General features: G+C 41.6%; 1 protein-coding gene across 1 annotated transcript in view; it reads left to right on the top strand.

Annotated features, from left to right (window-relative positions):
* AHCYL1 (adenosylhomocysteinase like 1) overlaps positions 1 to 24,200 on the top strand; it is a 35,648-nt gene extending 11,448 nt beyond the window's left edge. Inside the window, 15 exon segments of the mRNA XM_088022334.1 lie at positions 12,270 to 12,381; positions 14,882 to 15,025; positions 16,036 to 16,136; positions 16,560 to 16,662; positions 17,800 to 17,894; positions 18,477 to 18,583; positions 19,420 to 19,536; positions 19,798 to 19,861; positions 20,664 to 20,752; positions 21,081 to 21,151; positions 21,522 to 21,674; positions 21,677 to 21,798; positions 22,183 to 22,251; positions 22,695 to 22,773; positions 24,076 to 24,200. Of these exon segments, the coding sequence (XP_087878460.1) occupies positions 12,270 to 12,381; positions 14,882 to 15,025; positions 16,036 to 16,136; positions 16,560 to 16,662; positions 17,800 to 17,894; positions 18,477 to 18,583; positions 19,420 to 19,536; positions 19,798 to 19,861; positions 20,664 to 20,752; positions 21,081 to 21,151; positions 21,522 to 21,674; positions 21,677 to 21,798; positions 22,183 to 22,251; positions 22,695 to 22,773; positions 24,076 to 24,200 (1,551 nt within the window).
* Positions 24,201 to 26,745: the final 2,545 nt, after the last annotated feature.

Below are 26,745 nucleotides of genomic sequence, written 5' to 3'. Positions count from 1 at the left end.
TCCTGTACCAATTCTACCTTTACCTCCCTGGAATCTGATCTTTAATGTAACTGCAGATCAAGACCTCCTGAAGGGTGGTCTTTCCAGGGAATTCTTGTTTCTCTGCCTGAGATCTAATGGAAACTTTCCAGACCCACACTGAGGGATTGCTGAGAAAGTGCCGTATTCAAGGCCTTCTAGGCCAAACTGCTGTACCCTCAGAGCGTGTTAAAGAACAGAGCCCACAGTTCTCCCCAGAGGAGTCTGGAGGCTCTAGATGATTCCAGTTGTAACTGCTCTAGTTTGTCCAGCGTATGGAAAAGCTGTTCTATGAAACTTTCCAACCTGTTAGTATATGGATGTCTCATTGTTTGCTCAATGATGCATTAAAACCAAAGCTCCCTAATCTAGGGGAATAGAATCATACCACTGATTTATTTTCTATTTTTAAAGACGCCCCTTGAATGATCAAAGGGATTTCAGGCCTCACTTCCTGGGACTGTTTATTTTAAGGTTCTTTTCAGTGTGTAAGCTGTGTAGTTAAAATCTGCTACTCGGTTTTTGGAAAGATTCTCCAAAATATATAACATATAAAATATATATATATAAAATATAACAAAGATTCTCCAAAACATATAGCCAGAATGTTTTTTTTCATTCATTAAATGAGTAGTTTAAATAAATACCTACTGTGGATATGAAATCAAAATTCAATAATCATATTGCTTAAATCCAGAGTACCTCAATAAAATTAATACCCTTATAAGAACTTTTTTTTAGTCATAGTAAAGTCAGAGAATTTGTTTTGTATTTGAAAAATCTGACTTTGCAAGATCTTTCAGACATGTTATAAGATGCAGGGTGACTTGGAGTGGATACTGTTTGAGTACCACACCACAGATGAGAAAGGGACCTGGTGGAGTTCTCCGTTTAAGGGCATGAACTCTGATTGTGCTGTGTGTGAGAGAAAAATCCCCACATTCCCATTGTGCACTACATAAATTATTTCTTATGAAAATAGCAGGTTTCCCAGATGATGGGGAAAAAAAATTATTGGTTTTAACCATACCTAATTTGAAAACCTCTTGTGTAAGTAATCACAGGTGGAATTTTTACATTGCTCTTGATGCCTACAAGACATTCTCGGGTCATTTCTCTCATCCTAGTGGTCAGGATTAGATTGTCCATGCATTCTCCTCTTCCCCATCCCGCCCCCAGAAGACAGTGGATGTATATGCTAGAACAGAGCTTTTTGCTTCCACAGTGTTTGGGCTCTTACTCTTTTCTCACCCTTTCCACCCTGAGGAACCTCAAGGCAATTCATTGGCAACTTTAATATATTACATTTCTTTGCATCATTGCACTTCTCCCAAAATCAATGTAGATTTTGGAACAGAAAGAATTCTTTTCCTTCTCTAGAGTTCACAAGTGTTCATCTGGAAGCTCAGAAAGCTTCAGTGCAATAGTAGACTATTCTGTAGCTGACCTCTTGAAAATAAAGGGGAAAGCTGCTGTTTTCCCCAAACTATTCCAAAAGAAGGATAGTAGTACAGGACCTGTAGGGATTTTTTTTCTCCCTTGCTTTTTTCCTTTTTTTTTTTTTTTAATCTCAATATTGTTAGCAAATTTGCCTTCAGCAAGTCACTTAATCCCCACCCCTGTTCTGTTTTTTTCATCTGTGAGGAGTAAATCCCATACTCAAAAGATTCTAAAATTTTTTGAAAATACAAATCCTCTATAAGGAAATCATATCTGCAGGCCACTGATGTTGAAGCAGAGTGCTTAAACTAGAATGTCATAGAAATCTAGGCATTCAGGGGACGCCTGGGTGGCTCAGTCGGTTAAGCGTCTGCCTTTGGCTCAGGTTATGATCTCAGGGTCCTGGGAGTAGATTTGGGCTCCTTGCTCAGTGGGGATCCTGCTTCTCCCTCTACCTGCTGCTCCCCCCTGCTTGTGTGTCTTCGCTCTCTCTCTCTCAACAACAACAACAAAAATCTTAAAAAAAAAAAATCTAGGCGTTCAGGACCTTTGTTTTTACGATACTGGTTAAGTGTGGATTTCGAATTTATAATCAGCTTTAAGTAAAAGTCCTGACGTAATGCTCGAAGGTGGTTTTACTTGTTCTTTGTATGCCAGAATTTCAACAAAAATGGTTTGAAAAATACTGAGATCAGTGATGTTCTGGCATTGTTATTTATTGATAAAATTTGCTGAGTAACTCTTCTATACCAAACTTGATTTTGACTTTTAGTTTGCAATACAGCCTAAAGCAAGAGATCTTTATCCTTGTGCGTCTGTCCACTTTACTCATTAGAAAATGACTGTTTAGGGAGTCATGGGTGAGGAAAACTCCACTTTGGTATTTTGGTCTGGGAAATAGAGGGGATTGTACTGTATTCATTATGGAGCAATAGGTAGTTTGTTTTTGGGGGGTTTTGTGTTTGGTTTTTTGTTTTTGGTTTTGTTTTGTTTTTTTGAGAGAGAGCGCATGAGTGAGCACATGGGTTTGGGGTGGGGGGATGGGAGGGGGAGATGAAGCGAATCTTAAGCAGGCTCCGCTCCACACCCAGTGCAGAGCCAATGCAGGGCTTGCCCTCAAGACCCTGAAATCATGAGAGCCAAAATCAAGAGTCGGTTGCTTAACCGACTGAGCTACCCAGGTGCCCAGGTAGTTCTTCTTTTTAAATAGCCCCAAAGACATTACAGCCAACAATTCCTTTCAGCCAGCTTCTTTCTTACAGGCTATCTAAGGTCATGGTTTCATACTGAGACTTTTATCTAAAATTGAACATATACACCTCGAGTTTAGAAAGCCAGGAAGAGATGGCAAATATTACCTCTCTAAAGTGAAAAATATAGTTATGTTTTTGATGTGACTGTCAGATTCTTGTCCTTGTGTTATATCTCTAGTCTCCTTCTAGAAGTTTAATATTTTGTGTTTTGTTAAGAGCTGTGGAAACTAAAAAAAAAAAAAGCTGTGGAAACTAAAGCCACCTGCAGCTGATCTTTAAAGTGATTTTACCTGTTTTTTTGAAATTGAAACTCTTCTACCTCTCTACAGAGTGGATTCTGAAAGATCCCATTGACCCATACTACATAGTTACTGTTTAGTATTAGGTCTTTAAAGTCAGATTTTTTATTTAATGTTTTGATGGCTTTTTCCTCCCTTGAGCCAGTACTTTATGGGAAGCAGTGGAAGGTAACTAAAAAACTGATGTGGTTTTTGTCTTATTAACCTTTGTTGGGCATTAGCCTGGGGTTTAGAAAGCACACCTACATAAACTGAGCTGCCACTTTTTTGGAGCTGCTTGTAGTTCTTCTGCCATAAACTATTTGGCAGGGATTTGCATGTCTTGCGCCTCTCAATGGATATAGCCTTCCCAAAAGCTGCTCTGACTTAAAGGTGAGATTCATTCACTCCAGCAAATGTGTGTAGAGGGTTTCAATTTGTAAGATGTAATTGGCTTTCAACTTCATTTAAGCTAAACTTCTAGATCAAGGAAGGAAGAATTGTTTTTGTACATCTCCAATCTTGTTCCTTCTTGGCAGGCTAAGATATTATACAGATGGCATTTACTCAGTCTGTGTGGCCACCTTCCAAAATGTCAGAAACTCCATCTTCCTTCTAGACCTGTCCATTGATCGATTGCTTGCTTTCACTGTTAACTTTTCTTCTCATAAAAATTCGTTTGACGAATACAGATTTACCTATTTATAAGCATTTGACAAATTTTCATCTTAAAGAACATCCCAGCATACCTTGCAGTGAGATTTGCCAGTTTAATTTCTTGTGAGCTTTATTTATTTAAAGTCAAGATTGGCTTTAGGCTAATGACTTTTTATTACAAACATATAAGGTGAACAGTAGTAGTAACCTGGCTCAGTCCTTCCCAGCATTTAAGAATTACTGCTTCTTATACTCTGAGCCAATACAAAGTGATTCCTAAGTGGAAAAAAAAAGTGCAGAATATTTTAGCATTCTACCTTTTGAGTAAGAAAAGGAAAAAAGTATAAATATATACTTGCTTTTTTTCTACCTCCAGAAATGAACAGAAACCAGAAACCAGTGAAAATGGTGACGGGGGGTGGGTTAGAAATGGCAGTGACACTTCTCTGAATATACCTTTAAAACTTCTGAGATGTGTGTTTCATATGTAAAAAAAAAAAAAAAGAAAAAGGAAACCTTAAGATTGCTGTTAACAGAAACAAATGAATCGAACTACATATCAAATTGATTATATAATCACCCAGAAAACCATACTTGAACTATACATCATTTGTGAGATATTTTCTAAAGACAAAAAGAACTTCAGTGAAATATTGGCACTTCACTATGTAGAATATTGTTAGTGATATTACCCTTACAATTTTGAAATTGTTTTAGATGTATTATAGAATAAAACAAGTAAGTGTATCATTGGTAACAGAGACCAAGATTGTCAACATATAAGGGGAAAGAAATACAAATAGGAAAATTAAAAGTTTTTAAAAAGGTAATGTTAAATTTGAAACGGATATATCAATGCGAACTCATGAATAAACAAAAAGATTTCTCTGTACCCTGAAAGAACTTCTTAGCACTGACACCTGTAATAACAATTAACCCACTTTATACTCAGATACTATTTTCTAAATAACATTCCCCACTGAAAGAAGTCAGTGCTCTTTGAGAAATGGCTAATTTCAGGTCTGAAGCAGAGAAAGAACAAGGTAAGCCTGGTGTATCTTCTTATGCCAGAAAGGAAGGAAGCACTTAGAAGAGTCAGCTTGAAGGAGACTCCCACTGGCTCAGTTTGGGACAACTGGAGCATTCAGCGTACTCATTGTATAATATAGTGTAACAGATTGAATAAATAAAAATACGAATGACAAAGAAACAAGTGAAAGAGGGAGAAGAAAAGCTTTTCTTTACAAAATAATGCCAGCTAATACATGTGGAAAGAATGATAGGGAAAAAGCCATGATTCTGAAACACTCCCCCCAATATAATTGGTTCAGGCAAGGATTATGAGCAGATGGTAAAGTCACTAGGGAACAGGATAATCACAGGCTGAAAAATATCACCCCACAGTTTAACCTTTACTTGCAAAGGAGAAAATACACCTTTCAGAGACTGATGGTCTCACTTTAACCCAGGGTTCAGCTTGGTGTCACTAATCATGGAACAACCTGACGTTATGTGCTGCCTGATATGATGCAAAGTAAAGTATACAACATTATCTATGAAATATTCTTTTTTAATTTTTATTTATTTTTTTAAAGATTTTATTTATTTGACAGAGCACAAGTAAGCAGAGTGGCAGGCAGAGGGAGAGGGAGAAGCAAATTCCCCACTGAGCAGGGAGCCCGATGTGGGGCTCGATCCCAGACCCTGGGATCATGATCTGAGCTGAAGGCAGCCGCTTAACCAACTGAGCCACCGAGGCACCCCTGTCTATGAAATATTCTTGCCAAAATTTTAATCTCTTTCAAGTCAAACCTCAAAACTGAACTTCCAGTTTACAGGAAAGAACTAATCTAAAAAATTCAGAATATAGGAGATTCCATAAGGCAACTGGCCTGGACTCCTCCAGGAAAAAATATCACAGGGGAAAAAAAATAAAAGCAAGAGAACTGTTCTAAATTACCAGACACTGAAGGAACCTAACAACCAAATGAATTTAGTGAACCTTGATTCTCCATCCTGGGTTGGAAGAGTTGGGGAGGCATTTGGGTCTATAACTATGAAAGATTCTTTTTTTAAATTGCTCAAGTATGAGTAACAGTGTTATATTAGTTTTAGGTGTACAATATAATGATATAGCAATTCTGTACATTACTCAGTGCTCATCAAGATAAGTCTTAGTCTCCTTTATTTCCCCCACTACTTCTCTGTCAACCACCAATTTGTTCTCTGTACTTAAGAGTGTGGTTTTTTTTTTTTTTTGGTCTCTTTTTTTTGTTTGCTTTTTTAAATTCCACATATGAGTGAAATTTATATGGTATTTGTCTTTCTCTGACTGACTTATTTCCCTTAGCATAATACCCTCTGGTTGCTGCAGATGGCAAGATTTCATACTTTGTTATGGCCACATAATACTCCATTGTGCACATACCACATCTTCATGAAAGGTATTCCTGAGATAATTGGAGAAGTTTGAATACAAGCTGGATGAGATAGGGTTATTAATATTCGTAAAAGCATGAGAATGTTATCGTGGTTCTGTAAGAAAATATCCTTATTCTTAGAAGATTCATTCTTAAGAATTTATTGGTGAGTTTTCATGTTTGCATTTTTTTTTTTTGGCAGGACCACTTGAAAGTTTGCATATGTACATGTGTGTATATATACAGAGGCAGAAACCTAATGTGGAAAATGGGAGGATTCGATGTAGATGGAGGGTATACAGGTGTTCATTAAACTATTCTTTTAAAGTGTTTACATGTAGAAAATGATAATAAAGTTGGGAAAATGGGACAGTGGGGGTGGAGAGTGAGTTGGAAGGGAACTTTGGTGTATCGCTGAAGTCATGGGTATGTTCCAAGAATCTAGATTTCTTTAGTCACCTGTACAAAAATAAATATAAATATATGTTTATATATATATAAGTATAAATATATGAATATATATATAAAACCTAGAGTTGATGATAATTGAATGTCAGGAGAAAAAGAAGAATGACCAGCATCTTTTCATATAATACTGGTAGCAGATTGAGGATGAGGAAAGTGTGGACAGGCCAGGCAGTTGGACAGGCAGATAGCTAAATGGGCATTGAAATATAGGGGAGAACGTGTTGTAAATTATGGTTTTCAAAAGATTAGGAAGCCCTCCCTGTCCTACTTGTTGCCAGTTTTTAACCTCTTAATTTTAAGAGGTTGGCAGTTGGAGGCCCAGATCATTCACTTTCATTAGACCATTTTAAGAGCTAATAGAAAGCCACTGAGGTACGTTGTCTCATATGAAGGGTGGAGGATGGGGGAGTGGCTGATAAGGGTAAAACCACTCTTTGGCAGAGGTTTTCAAGCTTTGTATTACTTCCTCACCAGTTAAGTGACTTGGCACTGTAAGCCCTGGTGTTGCCTCACCCCTTCCTCCCACCGACATTGATGAAAGGTCAAGTTAAGTCCCATTTTTGAAAGGAGTGTTTCTTCTGGAAGTGGATTCTAGCAGTGTGTGTGTGCACACGCACATATTATATCCTGTTACCCTTGAGACAGAGATGGGTGGAGTGGAGGAGGGAGATGTGTGCTGTGATTAGTCAGTTTGCTGTCTCCCTTCCCCTCCCCCCCCCCCGCCCCAAGCTCAAGCCCCATCTGGGGAAACTGAGAACTTAAGAAACTTGAGACAGGGAAGGAGGACAGGGAGCAGCCAAAACCTGCTGAGTCTCAGAAGACTGGTTTCTGCACTAGGGAATGGAAGAAGTGACTGAAGGAGGCTGTGGATTTGACTCTGTGGCCGGAGATTGATTCCCTTGAGATAAATTATTTTCTGGTGGTATACTTGAGAGCAATGTGTTGGGAAGAGGATACCCTTCTTCTTTGGGAAATTTCTTTTACCTAATGGAAGGTCTGAAAGATGTGCAGACTTAGATAGTTCTTGTACCAAAAAATTGTTGTTTATTGATAACTATTTCTTTGGATTCATCTGAAATGGAATCAGACTGATCACTGGTAAGTATCAAGGAAAGGTCTTGCACCTCTTTAGTTTAGGCTGACAGCCATACCCTCTTCCTTCCCTCTGAAAAGAGAGCAGATGAGAGTAGATTCTGTAGAAGAAGAAGGAATCTATTAGCCAGAAGATGTGTGAAAGACGGATTAGAAAAGATGTAGGAATCCTGGAAGGTGTTATAACACGTTGCTTAGTAATTGACCTTGTTAAAATTTTTAGCTTCTGATAGTCTTTTTGCTCAGTTGCTAAGTGTTAGCTAAGAAATATGCTGACCATCATTTCAAAACAGAGAATTCTGCACACACAGTATGCTAGAGGAGACAGTGTGACAGATTATATAACTTTGGGAATGCCTCAGGAAATCAGTAGTGTACCAGAAGGAGAGATACTGGCCTCTCACATACTCCTCAGCAGTTAAGACAGACCAGTCCCTCTACTCACTTCTAAGCTATGCTTTCTTAATGGTTTGTTTTCCTAATAATTGCTATTTACCTTTGAGTCTAGTCCTTCACCCTTAGGAGGAAACCTTTCTGAGGAAATTAAAAGCTGCTAGATAGGCATGTGAAATCACAGGTTTTGTGAGATGTCTAGCCTAACCTCTGATTTTTGGAGGCCTAAGCTGAACAATATCCAGATAAGCCTGTTAAGACTGCAATATCTAGGATCTTCCTTAAGAAGGAGTAAAATTCTGTAACAGCCATTTGTGTTATCATTACCCTCTTGGTCAAACCAAATCTACAGATTGTAAGGGCCCATATTTGCTTTCATAGATCTTTCCTGGGATAGCGCTGGGTGCTTAGTTGGTGCCTCCCAAATGTGTCAACTAAAAGAATATAATCCATGAATATTATCCTGATCACCATCCTTTGGCTATAGTGTCATAGTGCAATTCTGATGGCTTTCACTTCTCTGGGATTCAGGAGCTAGACAGCAAAATTGGGTGGGACCTGGGAAGGAAGTGTAGCTAAGCTATTATCTAACATCTGGGGAGATAGAACATGTGTTTGTGGAAGTAAACTTCAGCTTCTAATGGTAAAAAATATCAGTTGGGATAAATTGAATGAGTAGTATACGACAGTTTTTCTTCCCTGGGGGGTTATAACTGTTTTGGGTTGCCTGTGATCCCTTTTTCTTGATAAATTATATACAGCAGTTCTTTCAGATCACTTTGTCACCAGACTTAACCACGAGGAGGTGGGTGTACCGTATCCCAAATTGTTTCTTTGCAAAGCTGCTTTTCATCATTTTCAGTGTCACATGGAAGAGTGTTTGTACCCACTGAGTCCTTTGAAGAGGTGCTTTAAAATAGCACATTGAATTGGCCTGATACTTAATTGAGTTTTTAAGGCACAGCAAATAGACTTCTGTGTTTGGATGTGCTATTTGGAGAATGGGTCAATCTGACCTTCTAACCTTTCTCAGATGTAATATTAGTTCAAGAATGAAACACTGGCATGCTTGTTGTGGGCAAGGCTGTTTATGGAGTGGTGAGTATTCAAAATAGTTCTTTAACATAGGACTTTTTGATTTTCAGATACTTTTTTTTCTTAAGATTTTATTCATTTATTTGACAGAGACACAGCGAGAGAGGGAACACAAGCAGGGGGAGCGGCAGGTAGAGGGAGAAGCAGGCTTCCCGCCGAGCAGGGAGTCCGATGCGGGGCTCGATCCCAGGACCCTGGGATCATGACCTGAGCCGAAGGCAGACGCTTAACGACTGAGCCACCCAGGCGCCCCTGATTTTCAGATACTTTCTGAAGTTCCAACTACCTTATCTCTTTTTCCTTCCCCCTCTACATCATATTTAGAACTAGCCTTCCTTACAGATACGGCTTTGAAGAAACACTGAAGTACACCAGTTGAGACTTATGATTGGGAGAAATGATGACAATAGGAAGTAATGTAGACAGAACAGCTTTGCAGCCGTCCTTGGATTTCATTTTTACCTAAATGATCATATTGTGTAAATGTGGTGAATTCATCCCAATTCAGAGGGCTGTTACTGAGATCTGGTTTCACTAGAGGGGAAAACCTATGATATTCAAAAACCGCTTTTGACAACAGTGTCTTGGTTTACAATGTGAAGGTGAATGGCATTCCAGGAGGTACTTCAAAAGGAAGACAGAGCTGCAGACTGTAAGGCAGCCATGCAGCAAGCAGGCCTGGTGGAGACTGGCAGAGCAGCAGTTGTGATCTCGGTTCTCTTCAGCACGCAGTTCGGTGGTGGGAGAGAAGACAGGTTATCGTGCATCTTCGTATAGCCGGACCACCTTAGTTGTAAGAAGTGAAAATATCAAAGAGCTGTGAGAATAGACAGCCACCCATCCGTGTCATGGCTTGAGTTAACAGTCTGCCCACTTCAAATATGGACCATATTCGTTATTTGAGACATGAGGCACTGCACTGATCAGTAAGCTGCTTGCAACACAGTCTAATATTTTTAGATGGGAAAGATTTTGCTAAGCTTTAGGCTACTGTTGAGCTGCATTAATACAAGGTAGGATTATGACTATTAAATTAGTTCTTAGGTTGCTGAAGAAACACATTTCTATCTTGCCACAGCCAGCTCTCTCTCTATTTAAGAAACGGCGAATGTTACTGCATTTCCCTCCCCCACCCCCGCCACCACCAGGTAGGTGGTGTCTGGGAATATGCCCGGAGCCTTTTGAAAAAAGATGAACAGGGGAGGGAATCGTAACAGCTAAGAGAGAAGACTAGCTTCCGACTAGACTGCCCATGCCAGGAACAAGGAGGCTGATGGAGGAAGGGCTGCCTCTGGGGAGTGTTAAAAGGCATGACAGTCTCTTGACTGTATTTTTTCTGCCACCAAAAGAACTGCATATTGGGTTGAAAGTCATTACGTTGGTCCTGGATTAATCTCTTCACTAAAACTCGCTTTGCTGACTGCAGAAGTCATGTGAACATGCGGTGGGAAATCCTATCTAGAAGGGCGGACGCTGACCTGTGGCCACTTCAACAAGTGGGTTTTGTGTTTTGTTTTAGATTTATTTATCTGAGAGCGAGAAAGAGCACATGGGGGGAGGGGCAGAGACAGAGGGAGAGAAATTTAAGCAGACTCCATGCTGAGCACAGAGCCAGGGCTCGATCTCATGACCCCGAGATCCCGACCTGAGCTGAAACCAAGAGTGGGTCGCTTAACCAAACGTGCCACCCAGGTGCCCCTCAAGAGTAGGGTTGGTTGGTTGGTTGGTTTTTCTGAAAGGCGCTGTGCTTTTAGCATTTTAAACTACTTAAGTTTTAGCACCTAAACTAAACAAGCTGCTTAGGATGTATAAAGGTATTTGTTAATCAGGTTCTGGTGCCATGTATGTTGTTTAGGGTGAGTCCCTTTTACTTATTTCTTCTGTGTTGCACATTTAAGCCTGATTCTCACACTGCTAGCTGATGCTACCCTAGCTGGAGGGCACATGTGTCAGAGGAGGGGGATGTTTTGCAGCTGTAACAGATGGGCAGTTTACTGTTCCTGGCTTCAAAGTGGGTATAACCACGTTGCTAGCATTATGGGGAGACTTTTAATCTGTAATAGCTTTTATATTTCCAGAGATCCCTGCTAAAGACTTACCTTAATGGATTCTCCGTGGGAACCTTTTCAGATTTAGTCAGATTGTGAGGAGAATCTCAATTCATAGTCTCAAACCGTTTTGTTTTTCAGGAGGCTAAAGCTTATTTTATATCTTAAAGGGTTTATCAGAGCTTAAATAAAGAGTTCAGGAGGAAGGTTTAAACCATTTAATAGAAGAAAATGTTTTCATACACTTTAGAAGCATCCATTAATTTGACTGTAAATTGTATTAATTGTAAGGTATTTGCCATTTGTTAAAGCCAATTTTCCAAGTATCCTTCAAACAATTACTTAGTTCTGGTGTATTTCATTTAAAGAAGCTTTTAATACAGAATTTACCAAGTCATTTATTTTCTCCTTCAAATTAGTCCTAATTAGTTGGATTTTACTGTGGAGTGCAGAGATTTTTTTGTTTTTAATTTTGCTTTCTTTACTGTATGCAAGTATTTTACTGGATGTAGAAAGTTCTGCGCATACTACATTGCCTTTGTGAAGTATAGGTATGATTGGACTCTGAATTGGCACCCCAGTGCCCATTACCATTTCAAGGCAGCTCCATAATTTTTCAAACAACAAGACCATTGCTGATTTTAGGATAAGAATGTGCTACAAGAGGATCTTCTGGGAAAAAACAAAACAAAACAAAGGAACAAAAAACAAGCAGAAGCACTATGAGATTGTGCTATTTTTTGGTAGAGTTGGGAGGAAGGGTAAAGAGCTTAATGTGTGTCAAGGTTGTAAGAGGAAAGAAAACTTTATGGAATGTGAGAAGAAAGATTTGTGAAATTTGGACAGAATGCTAAAAGAAGTTGTGTTTAAGCTCTCCCCGTCCCCCCAACAAAAAAATTCTACAATTGGAAAGAGGCAGTAATTGGCATTTGGGGAGGAGTCAGCAAGTCGCCTCCGCCCACCCTTGTTCTGGTGGGAGAGTTGCTGGCTTAGTAGGAGCTATATAATAACATTAGGTTTTAGGGAAGGAAATGTATGGCCTTAAAAAATGGAACATTTCATAGAATGCTTGTTGTAAGTTTTCAACTGTTTGTCTTCCTCTTACAGCAAATCCAGTTTGCTGATGACATGCAGGAGTTCACCAAATTCCCCACCAAGACAGGCCGACGATCTTTGTCTCGCTCCATCTCCCAATCCTCCACTGACAGCTACAGTTCAGGTAGGTATGAACTTCGTGTCCACTCTGATCTCTCTTCCCAGGTCCAGAGCCTTAAGCTAGTTCTCTACCCACTGCTCTGTTTATCTAGAATCTAAAAGTACCTCATATCAGAACTCCCCATCTTTCTGCTGAAAGCTGATAATTAGCACTTGGGCAATGGGAATATCCCCACCCAGGCTTGTAGCTGGGGAGGCTTTTGTCATCTGGAGACTTCTCTTCCCCTGGCTGTCTCTCTGTGTGGTCTGCGGCCAGTGCCTGCTTGGTAGTACTGGGCCTGTTCCCATTCCCACGTTTCTCCGCCCACATCACAAAGGGAGAAAATCAATTCTATTTTGGCTGACGGAACGGGCCTTGAAAAAGAGGTGTACTTTGGAAGCATAATTTCCAACTTTGTTGTTTAAGATATACCCCACCACCTGTCTTTTTCTTTCTTGGCTCCAAGACTGCTTGAATGGTGACAAGAAGAATGAATATTTGGGCTCCTTTTATTTGCTAGGTCACCCTTTATGTTGAAGTGTCCTCCCCTGTTCACCTCTGGAGTAGGAAAGGTTCAACTATGGTAATGTGGCTCCAGCTGTTTCTTTTTAGTCCTGCTCTCCTGTTTTAACCTTATATAAGTAGGCCTTTTTTTTTTTTTTTTAATTGTGTTCTTCTCAACTTCAGAGGGAGTACTGGAAAGTTAATGTGGAAAAGGATGTAGAATTTAGGATTTGAGTACTAGTGGAAGAGACACTGAAAGATCCACAGGGGCATCTGATCTAACCCTGCCCCCTCATTGTTCAACTGAGGAAACATTTAAGAGTTTAAGAGGCTTGCCCAAGGTCATAGATTGCTGTTAGTTTCAGCAAAGAGATTTGCTGTCTCCATGAATGACTTTACCAGAATACTGTTTGTACAGTGTTATTAACATTAAGGATCTGGCTTGAGGTGAATGGATTGTAAAAAAAAAAACAACAAGTAAATGCATTTTAAAAAAACGTGTCCTCTGCTCTGTGCCATTGATAACCCAGCGTGGGTGAGATAGGCAGATAAGAGCAAATTGTGGTCTACAGGGTAAGTACTGAAATAGATGAGTATTCAGAGTCACCGTGGCATGTGTGCAAGAAAGGTTCCAAATATAATGGCTGTCACAAATGAAAGGAGTGAAAGATGCCAAGGAGTGGGAGTGATAAGCAGACCGATTCCAGCTAAGAGAGAATTAATTGTGAAAAACTGGGCTATAAGAGGAAGAAGGAAGGAGTGAGTGAAGAAAGCTTTGGCGAAGTTCTCAAAGATCTCGATGTCCATGTATTAACAGGAGCCTATCAGAGCATTTTTAAAAGCTTTATGACCTAGGGGCGCCTGGGTGGCTCAGTCGTTAGGCGTCTGCCTTCGGCTCAGGTCATGATCCCAGGGTCCTGGGATCGAGCCCCACATCGGGCTCCCTGCTCGGCGGGAAGCCTGCTTCTCCCTCTCCCACTCCCCCTGCTCGTGTTCCCTCTCTCGCTGTGTGTCTCTCTGTCAAATAAATAAATAAAAATCTTAAAAAAAAAAAAAAAGCTTTATGATCTAGTTAAATTGTCCCGGTGGGACAGATACCTTTGGGAGTATTTGTGTTAGCTAGCAGTGTGTAGAAGACAGCGAGAGAGACCTGATGCACTGGCAGAGACAGAAGAAATACTGGTCGATTCAGAGAGAAAAGAAGTGAATTGAGAGTAGGGGAGTGATTATTGTATGTCCCCCTGCATATCGTCTGAAAGGACATTTTTATATGAAGCTGCTTTTTTTTTCCTTAAAGTTGAACATACTGAGTGATCTCAGGGCTGACAGTAAAACCAGAGCTACCTACTCACCTTTTGAGTCGTTTCTTTCCATTTCTGTATTCCTTGAGCACAACCTAGTGTAAAATCCCTTGTAAGATTCTCTTATCACTGTCATCCGTTTTAGTGGTTCTCAGAGTGTGGTCTTCTGAACGGTGGCAGCAGCAACACCTGGGGACTTGTTAGAAATGCTAATTCTTGGGCCCCACCTGAGACCTACTGGGTGGGACTCTCTGGCGGTGGGGCCTAGCCATTTGTATTTTAACAAACCTTCCACGTGATTCTGATGAATGCTGTAGATGCTTGAGTTTGAGAACCAGTGTTCTACAGAGATGGTGTTCCTTACATGCGCTAAAGTATTCTTGCGTTTTTGCCGTGTCTGGTTCCAGTCCACATTGGGACCAAGCGCCTCTGTTAGCTGGGACCCCGAGAGGTGGTGCAAGAGTGGGATCCATAGCTTCTGTTACAGGGACTAATGGCGGAGGATCATCAGGGTGGATGAAGGGGCCAAAACACTGAAAGAGCCACAGCAGTTTCATTCATCTGTTAGACTCTGAAGGAGTAGAGCTGAGAGTGATGTAAAAGGTGACTCCCAATTCCGAGTTTGCTTAACTTAAATGAGAGTCCTTTGGGGAGTGCACTTTGTGGAGTTGGGACCATTGCGGTTTTTCTATCCTTGTTTCTTTCTGTCCTGGCTCTAGCTGCATCCTACACCGATAGCTCTGATGATGAGGTTTCCCCCCGAGAGAAACAGCAAACCAACTCCAAGGGCAGCAGCAATTTCTGTGTGAAGAACATCAAGCAGGCAGAATTTGGACGCCGGGAGATTGAGATTGCAGAGCAAGGTAAAGAAAGGGAGTGGGTAGGGGACCAGAAGCAACCCACTTGCTGGTCATGAGGATCCACAGACAGCTTTCACTTGAAAGCTAACTTGAAAGTCGCCTCGAAAAATTCAGCACTCTGGACTCTTGTATAAGCACATCTCTCTGTGTGCAGCTTGAGCCTCAGGGTTCTGTTCTCCTTGCTTCCTGTTCTCAGCACGTAGTAATGACACAGAGTAGTTTCTGTTTTCCTCCCCCATGACACCATATTTGGAGATCTCCTTGTGGAGTCAGCAAGTCCCGGATCACTACATGGTGGTTAGGTCTGCGGGATTCTACCAGAGCTGCCAATCTCAGAGACCCACATTTCCCAGAAGCAGCAGATGTGGGAGGGTTTTCAGCTAAGGATGTGGTGACCAGGGTCTCTTTGGTCTTTGGTCCTTAGCACCCTCTGCTGGAGCAAGAGTGAAAGTGACTGACAGTCTGTTAGATCTTGGTTTCCCCACCCACCCCACTCCTGATAAGGTCTTTTTACTCTTATTACTTTCACACTGAAGGCGTGCTGTCTACTGGGGGGAAGTACGGAAACCAAACAGACTGACAGAATGGGGTTAGGCACTATAGAAAAAGCAGCAAGTGCTCTTCTGCTGAGGGTGAAGTCTTCCTTCCTGGTTTGATGATTATATAGAGGAGTCCATTAGCCAATGCCATAACCACTTCCCTCTCCTCCCTAGTGAATAATAAGACTTCCCCCTCCATTTTGACCACATGTGAGAATTTACTTCATTTTCCATTCAGTCCTCTGCATAGAAGGCTGAAATGGTGGAGGAAGAGAGACATTTCCAAGTCATTGGATGACAACTCCCCAACTGCCTTTCTGCTGTTGAAGCCGCCAGTCATGGAAGTTTGCTTAGAGTGTTTCTACCTTATCTTGTAGTATCTCAACAGATCCAGACCACCCCTAGATGTTGCTGGGGCAGAAATTGATAATACTGCTAGTGCAGACCTAGCTCAAATCCTCTGTTCTTTCACAGACATGTCTGCTCTGATTTCACTCAGGAAACGTGCTCAGGGGGAGAAGCCCTTGGCTGGTGCTAAAATAGTGGGCTGTACACACATCACAGCCCAGACAGCGGTGAGTTTGTTGGGAGACACAAGAGGGACTTCAGATGAGGGGAGAAAAGAAATTTGTTTTTTCTTGCTTTTCCTTCCCTATCTATCCAATCTCCAAATGCTAATGACTATTAGGTGGGACCTCCTATTACACAGGAATGGGGTTTTCTACTCTGTGTGGGTAGCTATAACCTATGTTTAACAGACCTGATTCGGGGAGGTCTAGATCTGCAAAAATATGACTGTTAATGAAAATGTTAAGACTTTTAGGAACACATCTTCTGGGTAAAGTTAGATGCCAGTAGGCTACCTCGCAGGACCATATCCTCTTGTAACTTCCCAGTGTAGCACTAGTTGCTGCAGAGTTGCTGGGTATTGTCCTCTTGTGTGCCGCTCCTACCTGGCCCTCCTCTATCTCACCCTGTCTTCCTGAATGTCTATCTAGGTGTTGATTGAGACACTCTGTGCCCTGGGGGCTCAGTGCCGCTGGTCTGCTTGCAACATCTACTCCACTCAGAATGAAGTGGCTGCAGCCCTGGCTGAGGCTGGTAAGTTTAGCTTTTTTCACCAACTTTGCCTTGAAATAATTATCTAAATAGAATATTTTGGATCTAAATTGTCTTTACAGTTACACGTATGTCTAGGGGCTGTAAAACATGGAGGGTAGTAAGAATAGCCACAGGAAGAAAATGGGTAATAAAATGAAGGTCCATATCCCTGATGAAATATCATATGGTCATTAAGAATGACCTTTGAAAAGAATTATAAATACATGGGGAGATGCTTAATTCTAATGGTAAGTGAACGAGGAGGAGTATTAAACTGTATGAGGTATATGAGTTCAGCTGGTCTCTTCTCACCAAAAGCTCATCACTTTTGAGGGAACACAAGAAGTGCCTTCTAGATTGGTAGCTCATTAGATATTGCATTGAAAATACATGGACTACTTATAAGTTTAGTTTAGGTTGAAACGGTTTTTATTGTAAAAATATTCAGAGGAAAATCACCGTGAAGTTTCTGAAGGACTTACCATGTCCCTGGGATCCTCAGAGAGCAACTTTATAATACTTTTGTTTTCCTTGTTCTTGTGTTTATTGCAGAAAATTTAGGAGTTTCCAGAATAATAATAATAATCCTACTTCACAGGGATAATATTTTACACATTTTTCCTTTTTTCTATTCACTTTTTTACAGAGATAAATAAATCTCAATATACAATTGATAACCTAAAACATAACATTTTCAGAAGGAGTTTTCCATATCACTGAAAACTTCTTGAAAGCATCATTTGTAATAATCACGGCCACGTGATTTTACTTCACTGTTTTACTCACATTGAACATTTCGGTTGTTTCAAGATTCTTGCTAATACAAATAATGTTCTAGTGAACAACTTTATTTTGGTTTCCATTTCATTTTATCTCCTGAGGTAGAGTTCCAAGTATAAAATTGGCCAAAGAGAATAACATTTTAAAATTCCAAAATATTTTTAAAAATAAAAATCTCTTAAATTTGTTACCGATTTCTGAACTACAGGTGCCATTTTGACTTTTTGCCCTTTCGAAGTTGTTTCCGTTCCATCATAGTTTCTGTAGCCTTTTTCTCTTCACATGGATCTCAGGAAGTGGTATTGGGATAGCAAACTCCCAGAAGGAGGAATCAGCTGGTCTGTTCCCATCCTACAGGAGTTGCAGTGTTTGCCTGGAAGGGCGAGTCGGAAGATGACTTCTGGTGGTGTATTGACCGCTGTGTGAACATGGATGGTTGGCAAGCTAACATGGTAATGATGTATATTCATCCTACACTTTGACCATAGATTTGTTTCCCTTTTTTCCCCTCAAAGCATGGTTCCCTAAATATGTTTTGGATGTATGTTCTGATATACTTACTTTGTTGCCAAAGTGTTTGGCTGATACCTGTTCAGAATGGGTCTGAGTACTGAATGGAAAGGTGGGGGAAGGGTAAGACTAAAGTGAACACATGTGGCTCAAACACAGCAGAGTGAAATAGAAAGGAATAATGTGCTTCCTCTTTGGGGTAGAATTCTGGTTTCTCTCCTTCCTGCCCCAGCTCTCCTTTTGCATCCCACGGAGCTATATATTTCAAGACTCTAGACTAAAAACGAGTCTGTGATTAGCCTCATACTCTTCACTATAGCCAAGAACAAACTTAGGAATCCTTTTAACCATTCTACACCAACAGATTTGACTGTGTTTCCACTGTCTAAACCTGCTCTAAGGAGCTCTGAGGAGTGCTCTTCCAAAACATACAGGGCTCTCTTACTAGTACAGAAAGTGGGTTCAAAGTTCCCCCCAGCTCTAGCAGCCTGAATGCCCATAGAAGTCTTCTGGCTGTTCTATAGATCCTGGATGATGGGGGAGACTTAACCCACTGGGTTTATAAGAAGTATCCAAACGTGTTTAAGAAGATCCGAGGCATTGTGGAAGAGAGCGTGACTGGTGTTCACAGGTAACAGATTCTGGAGTAGCTGCCCCTTGTGTCCTTGCCTCAGCAAACTCTCCTGCTCTCCGTTAGGCTCGAGGGCTGTGTTTCAGACTTGTAACTAAATGGGAATACCTTCATTAGATAAAACCTTCTCTGTGTTTACTTCTGAAGAATCCAGGAGATCCTAAAAGGAAGTTATCTCAGGTTCTAGTTCACACATTTTTCTTTCCCACTTATTCCACTGTGAGTCTCAACCAGTGTTGGGAGGTGTAGGAATGAATATATCTGGAAAAACTGTATTCAATATTGTATTATAATTTTATATTTGAAATATGAAAAAAAAATCCTATTGTAAAACTATACATCATACACACCACAAAAAGTAAAACTGGGCAAAATATTCTTGGCTTGTCGAAAACCCTGAAAGATCTCTCTCTGAAAGAGTGTTTCTCAGTTGGGGGCACACTGCACATGCTCACACATGCACACATAGGGAACCGAAGCAGAGTTATTGATAATCTTTGTTTGTCAGAAGTAGGCATGTTTGATTTTTTTTTTAATTGAGAAAATGCTGGTCTAAGGAAATACATCCCCTTTTATGGAAGAGAAGTCCATTTCTTCTGTTGAAAGGGTTTTTTTTCCCTCTCCAAGAAAAGGGCGGGGGCCCAGGGGGAGAGAAAATGAAAAGAGGTGAGGAGGGATGACAAGGAAATGACCTTGTTTACTAATATCCTTGGGCAGTAAATACAGCTGGGGTGGGCAGCATGGAGCTCGCAGAGAATTAGGCAGATTTCACCAGGTAGTATGTTTTACCAGCTAACTTTGGTTTTGTTTGTTTTTGTGGCTTCTTCTCCCTTTAGGCTGTATCAGCTCTCCAAAGCTGGGAAGCTCTGTGTTCCAGCCATGAATGTCAATGACTCTGTTACCAAACAGAAGTTTGACAACTTGTACTGCTGCCGAGAGTCTATTTTGGATGGGTAGGTTGAAATGTATAGATACTTAAACTTCTAAGGGGACAGGTTTGGGTCGGGTTGCAGTGTTAGTCTGATATCACGCCAGTCTTGTCTCGTGGTCTTCCTTTGCCACTAAAGGTTCGTTAGAGGGGTTCATGTCATACTGAGCCCAGCCAGCTACCAGCTGGAGTTCTCGTGGGGCATTGCCTCACACTTTGCTTTTGTGCAGAGGGACTGTGTTTGGGCTAATAATGTTTAAGTTGAGCCCTTATCTGTTTTCCACAGCCTGAAGAGGACCACAGATGTGATGTTTGGTGGGAAACAAGTGGTGGTGTGTGGCTATGGTGAGGTAAATAGCTGGGCCTCAGTGTGTCTTTTCGTAGACTTACTAGAAATGTTGAGTGAAGGAGATCTGTGCTGTCAGTGTGGTCACTGATGTGGGGTTAAAATATGCTTTGAGATAATGGATCTCAATAACAAAAGTGCTTTATTCAGATTTATGAATAGAGAAACACAAAATCAATTGAGTTCTCAGATCTCACCACACTATTTTGTGGAATGGCATGTTGGCATCATCCGCCCTTTCCCCCACCGTAACAGTTACCTTTTATGAGACTTAATTCAAGTGAATATGTAGCATTTTAGCCACATAAGTGACTTGGTATTAGAGCGAAGGGTGGGATCCGAAGTGGTATGTAGTTATCTCAAACCTAGACTAGGTGAAGGAGATTGTGTTGTCATCAGTGACCCATGATGGTTCCTGAACTACTGGGCTATCCTTGAGTTAGATGCATCTCAAATGGGAGTTAATGAGGTTTTTCTGGAATAAGCTATGAGAAGTTAACAGTTGCTCTTCCTTGGTCTTGTTTTCCTAATGGTAACACTTATTTGATCTCCGCATTTCTTTTACCATCCCAAGCCCCAGCCCTTGCTATGAAATATGAATGTCTGCTAAATCACCTCTCTGACTGAGGGTTACAGCATAATCTGGATCTGTTTAAGCTCTGCTTGGTTTGGAGCATCCCTGCAAGGGCTCACTAGAGGATTGGTGATTTCAGGGTGGTTAATTCCCATCTCCCGAAGAGCCTACCTGCCCTAGTACCCGTGCCTTAATAGACCTGACACCCCTACTTCTTTCTTCTGCTCTGCAGGTGGGGAAGGGCTGCTGTGCTGCTCTCAAGGCCCTTGGAGCCATTGTCTACATCACAGAAATCGACCCCATCTGTGCTCTGCAGGCCTGGTAAGATTGTGTTTCTGAGAGTTTACGATTGATTATATTAATCATTCCTTGCAGGAATCTCTCAAAGGAAGAGAAAGCTATGAGGATGGCTCTGTTCCCTCCACTGTAACCCCAGGGCACGCCTAGAGCTTCTTGGCATTCCCCTTCCTGAATGGAATCTCGGATAGTCCGAGAGGCCAGTGTGTAGTGTAGCACAGCTTGTCACTTACCCCTGTAAGGTAGCACTGGACCTGACTTCAGAAGGGAATTTAGCAAGTCTCATTTTGTGACCAGCTTCTGTCCCACAGTCTCCTTGCTTTGCTCATCTTGTTCCTTCCTTTTCTTCCAGCATGGATGGGTTCAGGGTGGTAAAGCTAAATGAAGTCATCCGGCAAGTTGATGTCGTAATAACTTGCACGGGTAAGTATCAGTGCTTTGGTGTACGTGGAGGACTGGTAACTCTCAGGCCAAACCTTGAAAGTGGTCTGACTTTCAGATAAAGTAGGTGAGACCTTGTGCTTGGTGGAAAAGTCCCAGAACCAGAATAAGCTATCAGAACCTTAACATGTTTTCCAGAACCAAGAGCCTTTTCACCTGATGGTTGTTTATACTGTTGAATCTTAAAACCAGATCACTGAGCCTAAAGAGCTGTTACGCAGTGTACTCGTTTCTCACAAAGGATGCATGCCCTTTAATGCAGCAGACCTCCTCTTTCCCATGTTCTCACTGGAAGCCAGTCGATACCTTTGTTCCCCAGCATCTTTCCTCGGCTATTCTTGTTTACCTTTAGGAAATAAGAATGTAGTGACACGGGAGCATTTGGACCGCATGAAAAACAGCTGTATCGTATGCAATATGGGCCACTCCAACACGGAAATTGATGTGGTAAGTTTTCCCTCGTTGATTTGCTGCAGGGCCTTTTTCCCCTCCTGTGATAGCCACCGTCAACTGTGCCGTCTTCCTTTCAGACCAGCCTGCGCACTCCAGAGCTGACATGGGAGCGCGTGCGTTCTCAGGTGGACCATGTCATCTGGCCAGATGGCAAACGTGTCGTCCTCCTGGCAGAGGTACACACACAGGAGGGCAGTGTCGTTAGATCCATGGCGGAGGGGGGAGGTGGGGAAAAAGCATTAGGCCCACGTTTCCCTGAACTCCATCTTTGGATAGACATATAGTTCTTAAACTTTCTGGTCCCTAAAGTAGAACCACTCAAAAAACAAAAAATCTACCTTTTTCCAAGTAACACACTATTTCTTTACCCCAGCGGCTGCTTTAGCTTGTCATACTCACATGGGCTTACAGGAAATAAGATACAATCTAGAGTCCTGATCTGGAACTGTAATTCTTTTTCTACCAACTGAGTCCTGTCCTGCATTTGCTTTGCTTGTATGACACTGGAATCAGACGGAGGGGGGAGCACAGCTCATCCCAGGGCTCTCTTACCTTTTCAGGGTCGTCTGCTCAACCTGAGCTGCTCCACAGTTCCCACCTTTGTTCTGTCCATCACAGCTACAACACAGGTATGTGACCAAATGCCTGCTTCTCCTGCCCTGATATTAGTGGAACCGGGCCTTGGTCAGAGTTCAGTGAGACTGTGCCCTGCTATGTTCTTTTCAACTGGTTTCAGGTCACGGGTGATCAAGATGGGCCTTCTTGAGTGTAGAAAAGAGTCGTCAGTCAAGCAGAGTCAGTGTTGTGTCCCTTTGAGTTGGCTGTGTTAGTTGAGAATGTAGGGTTCCAGCTTAGTTGTATTTAGTCTGCTCTTTTATTAGGAACTAAACGATAGCAGCAGCAAATTCTCTTACGATGTATGGTGGTGTTTATTGCAGGCCAAGCCCTGGGAGCTGTCCCTATGATAGATCACTATAGTACCTACCCCAAGACCCTGTTAGATCTAGTTTTATTTTTATGTCCCTGTCTAAGAAGGGTTTTTGTGTCTTCTGATCCTCTTTTCCCAACCTAGGCTTTGGCACTGATAGAACTCTATAATGCACCCGAGGGACGATACAAACAAGACGTATACCTGCTTCCTAAGAAAATGGGTGAGCGAGAAACAGTAGGAACCTGTATTGATCCCCAGTCTTTTGCATGATTTGGTAAAATGATTATCATTGAAATGAAAGTATTGGATTTGGAGTCAAGAGTTCTAATCTGCATCCTAGCATTTCGTGGTTTCTGGACCTCAGGACAAATTCTAATGAGCCTCAGTATCTTTATCAATAATGTGAGAGTAATAATTACATACATTGCAGAATTGTAGTAAGATTTAGAGCTAATGAGTAAACGTGCTTAGCACAGTGGATTAGGGTAGATACTCTTATTCTTAGTAGCCATATGGAGTTTAGTAAACTTCCCACCACCAGTGACTACAGCCTGGGACCGAGACGAGAGAAACAGAAACAGATCTAGGTTTTATCATCCGTCCTCTGTCTACAAATATGCAAACTCCTGATATTCTGGGGGACAGCTGTGTTTTGTTCCTGTGGCGTAATACATCATCTCTGGTTCTTTCCCTTTTTGAATAGTGGCACCCACCTCCCATCTATAATTGGTCAGCCCCTGACCCCTTAATTAAAGCTGAAAGACTTCTCACTCTCATCTCCTCCAACAGCTTACCTCAGATTATTGTTGTTTTTTTCTTTAATTCATACTCATAAAAGTAAAACCCAGGAAGTATCTATGGAAGAGTAATAAATTTGTACCAGCTGCCTTAGAAATCCATGAACCTAAGATTTGAGGTCTTTATGGATGTTATTCTAAATAAATCTTTTTTTCTAATTTGTTTTTATTGTTATGTTAATCACCATACATTACATCATTAGTTTTTGATGTACTGTTCCATGATTCATTGTTTGTGCATAAAACCCAGTGCTCCACGCAGAACTGTGCCCTCTTTAATACCCATCACCAGCCTAACCCATCCCCCCAAAATAAATCTTAATGACACAAAGCTCTTTTGAGCTATTGGTGTCTACTTTGTTTCATAGTTTGTAATTCATTTAAGGAAGTTGCTGCAGGAAGGTGAGAGTCATACATAGCATGTTGGCCACTGGGGTAAAGCCATAAGCTTGGCTGGAGAATGATGGGGAGGTACAAGTCCACCTCATTTTGTCACCCTGGCAGATGGCTTTCTACATGCATTCTGCTTGTACAGAGAGAAGTACCCTGCCAGAGGGGCAACTTTGAGGTTTCTTTAAGCAATTATTTCGAGTTATAGATGCTTTCACAGTTATTCCATTCCTTGTCCTTTTTCTCGAAAAGCTTCGGAGAAAAATAGGGGGAGGTTGTGCCCTGAGAGGCAGATTGAAATGGAGTCTGCTCCCCTGCCACTGTGTTCTTCCTAGATGAGTACGTGGCCAGCTTGCACCTGCCATCATTTGATGCCCACCTGACAGAGCTGACAGATGACCAAGCAAAATATCTGGGACTCAACAAAAATGGGCCATTCAAACCCAATTATTACAGGTAACTTGGGGGGAAAACAAGTGAGAAGCTCTTTTACCCAATATTAAACAAGTATGCTAGCCAGCTTTCTTAAATAAAGTGGTGTGCCTGATTTTGAAGAGTACAAGAAATCTGCTCCAGACTAACAAGATAGGCAGAGAAATTGTATATCTAGTAATAGATGTAAAGGAGTAAGGGTTTTCTAGAATTCTGAAGCTTGGGCCTCACCCCCAGAGATTCTGATACAATTGGTCTGGCATGGGCCCAGACTTACTTTGTAAAAGCTCCCTAGATTAATGTATAGTCCGGGTTGAAAACCACTGGTTTATATTATTAGGAAGCAGGAAATGAAACCAGAGATGTCATTGCCAGAAACCCTGTGGAAGCACAGGGAAGAATGATCCGTGGGGAATGGCTGTAGGGAACCCCAACTGGGGCCGGGGAGGGACCCTGGGGAGTGTCCTCTGTTTCTGATTTTTCTCTGTGGGATCTCTCATGTGGAAGACCCAAGTGCTAACCAACCAGTCTCTTTCTTTACAGATACTAATGGACCATATTACCAAGGACCAGTCCACATGAACCACACAACTCTAAAAAGAAATCTTTTTTAAGATAACTTTTATTTTCTTCTTACTCCTTTCCTGTTGATTTTTTTTTCTATAATTTCTTCTTTTCTTTTTTTTTTCATCTCATTGTCCAAGTTCTGCAGACCACACAGGAACTTGCTTCATGGCTCTTTAGATGAAACTGAGGTTCAAGGTTCCTCACCCTAGTCACTAAAGAAGGATTTTACTCTCCCAGCCCAGAAAGGTGATTCTTTCTTTCCCATTTCTGGGGACTTTAGTCTTAATTGGGTACCTTATTAACAGGAAATGCTAAGGTACCTTCTTTGTTGAACAATCTGCAATGTCTAAATTGCCTTAAAAGAGCCCATTTCTTAGCTGCTGAAATCAGTGCTCTTCACTTTGTCAGAGGAGCAGGGATGGTACCCACTAGCCAGGTAGGTTAGATGTTAGGTGGCGCATGCTCATTTCTCCAGGTGTTCCAAGCCCTGTTTCTTGTGTGAAGGTGGTGTGTCCGGTTCAGAGATGTGTACTGTTAAGATCCAGTTGGTCCACTTGGATTTAGTACAGCCCTTCCTCCACTCCCACCAGACCTTCTCATTTTTCGAGTTTTTAACCAGACTGCACTCTACTAAGTTTAATTTTGTCCCCTAGCATTGATTTCCGTTGTACAAAAAAGGAAAAAAAAAAAAAGTAAGAAAAATGTTTAGTGTTAACACTGAGGAACTGCTTGGGTGATTAGTTGTTACCGGTTTCTCTTTTGAACCTTTGGAGCTGAGAGTGCAGAATTGAGTCTGGAGAAATGCTGGCCTCAAACTCATCATAAGTCCCTCTGTCTCTAGCCCATAATGTATAGCATCAGTGAACTGGGGCCATAATGGCAAGTTCTGTCAGCTCTGCCCCATATAGCTTGTGCTGAAGGCGAATTTCTTGAGCCATTATTCAGTCTAAAACACTGAGCTCTATCTTTAGGATTTATCCTTTAAGAGCAAATTTCTGGTCAGCTGTGCTTCTGCAACCTAAAATATTTAAAGGGAGGTAGATGTGGATGAGAGGAGAAGAGTAAATTGGGCAGGGTGAGGGAAATGTAGTTCCGTATAACTGGTCTGGGACTTTTGGCCCCATGTATAACGTTAGTTTTACAGAAGTGGTACCTCTTTTAATTGACATGTGTCACAAAAAGTTTATGAACCAAGATCTTAAAGGGCAGTTTGTGCACAGAGAAGGTAATCAGTGCGTCCTGGCTCATGCTCGGAAAGAATCCCTAGAAAGGCCCTCAAAGATTGGAGAGGTGTATTCCCATGCCATGCACCCTGCTTACCAGCATTTCTGCATGGTCCGATGAGCTTTATGCTCATGAGCTTTAAGTATGTAATTATGCAGGATTCTAAATCCTCAACTTGTTCTAGCTGGCGATCCTTCAAAGTTGGGTCAGGCATTAGTGCTAGGTACTAGCAATGTTCATTTCTCTGTTGCCATCGATCGGAGAGACAAGACGTTAAAAACAGTAATATAAGAAAGGAAAGCTTTCACTCTGCAGCCTTCTAGCAGAGTCTTGCCAAAACATTTTTCCTTTTCCTCTCCTGGTTCTCCCCCACCCAGCCCCTTCCTGCTCCTTTTCAGTGTGACCATGCTTTCTTCTCTGTAGATGCTAACAGTTCAGGCCCTTTTCCCCAGGGCGCTGAACCAGCCAATCAGAACACCCCATCCTTGAGGGGCAGTAACCTGGCCAACAGTGGTATCCGTCGTGTCAGCTCTGCTGGAGGCGAGGGGCCCAGGTCCCGCTGCCCTCTGGCCTGCCCCCTGCTCCCAATCTATTACTGTGTCCATAGGAATAATAGGTAAGGGCTCCATCTCTGTCAAGCCATGTAACAAAGGACACTGTGGGAAAATGTCTGGCATCAGAGGGAGCGTGTGGAGAGCAACTCGGGAAGAACAAGTTTATTTTGTATTGAATGATTTTTAATGAATGCAATATTAATCCTTGCAGATGAGCAATAATCATTA

Source organism: Eumetopias jubatus, unplaced genomic scaffold (genome assembly GCF_037043125.1).
Source record: "Eumetopias jubatus isolate StellerSeaLion01/CBP00866 unplaced genomic scaffold, mEumJub1_p1.0 scaffold_4, whole genome shotgun sequence".
In the NCBI taxonomy this organism is placed as follows: domain Eukaryota; kingdom Metazoa; phylum Chordata; class Mammalia; order Carnivora; family Otariidae; genus Eumetopias; species Eumetopias jubatus.
This window is presented reverse-complemented; position numbering and strand designations above follow the sequence as displayed.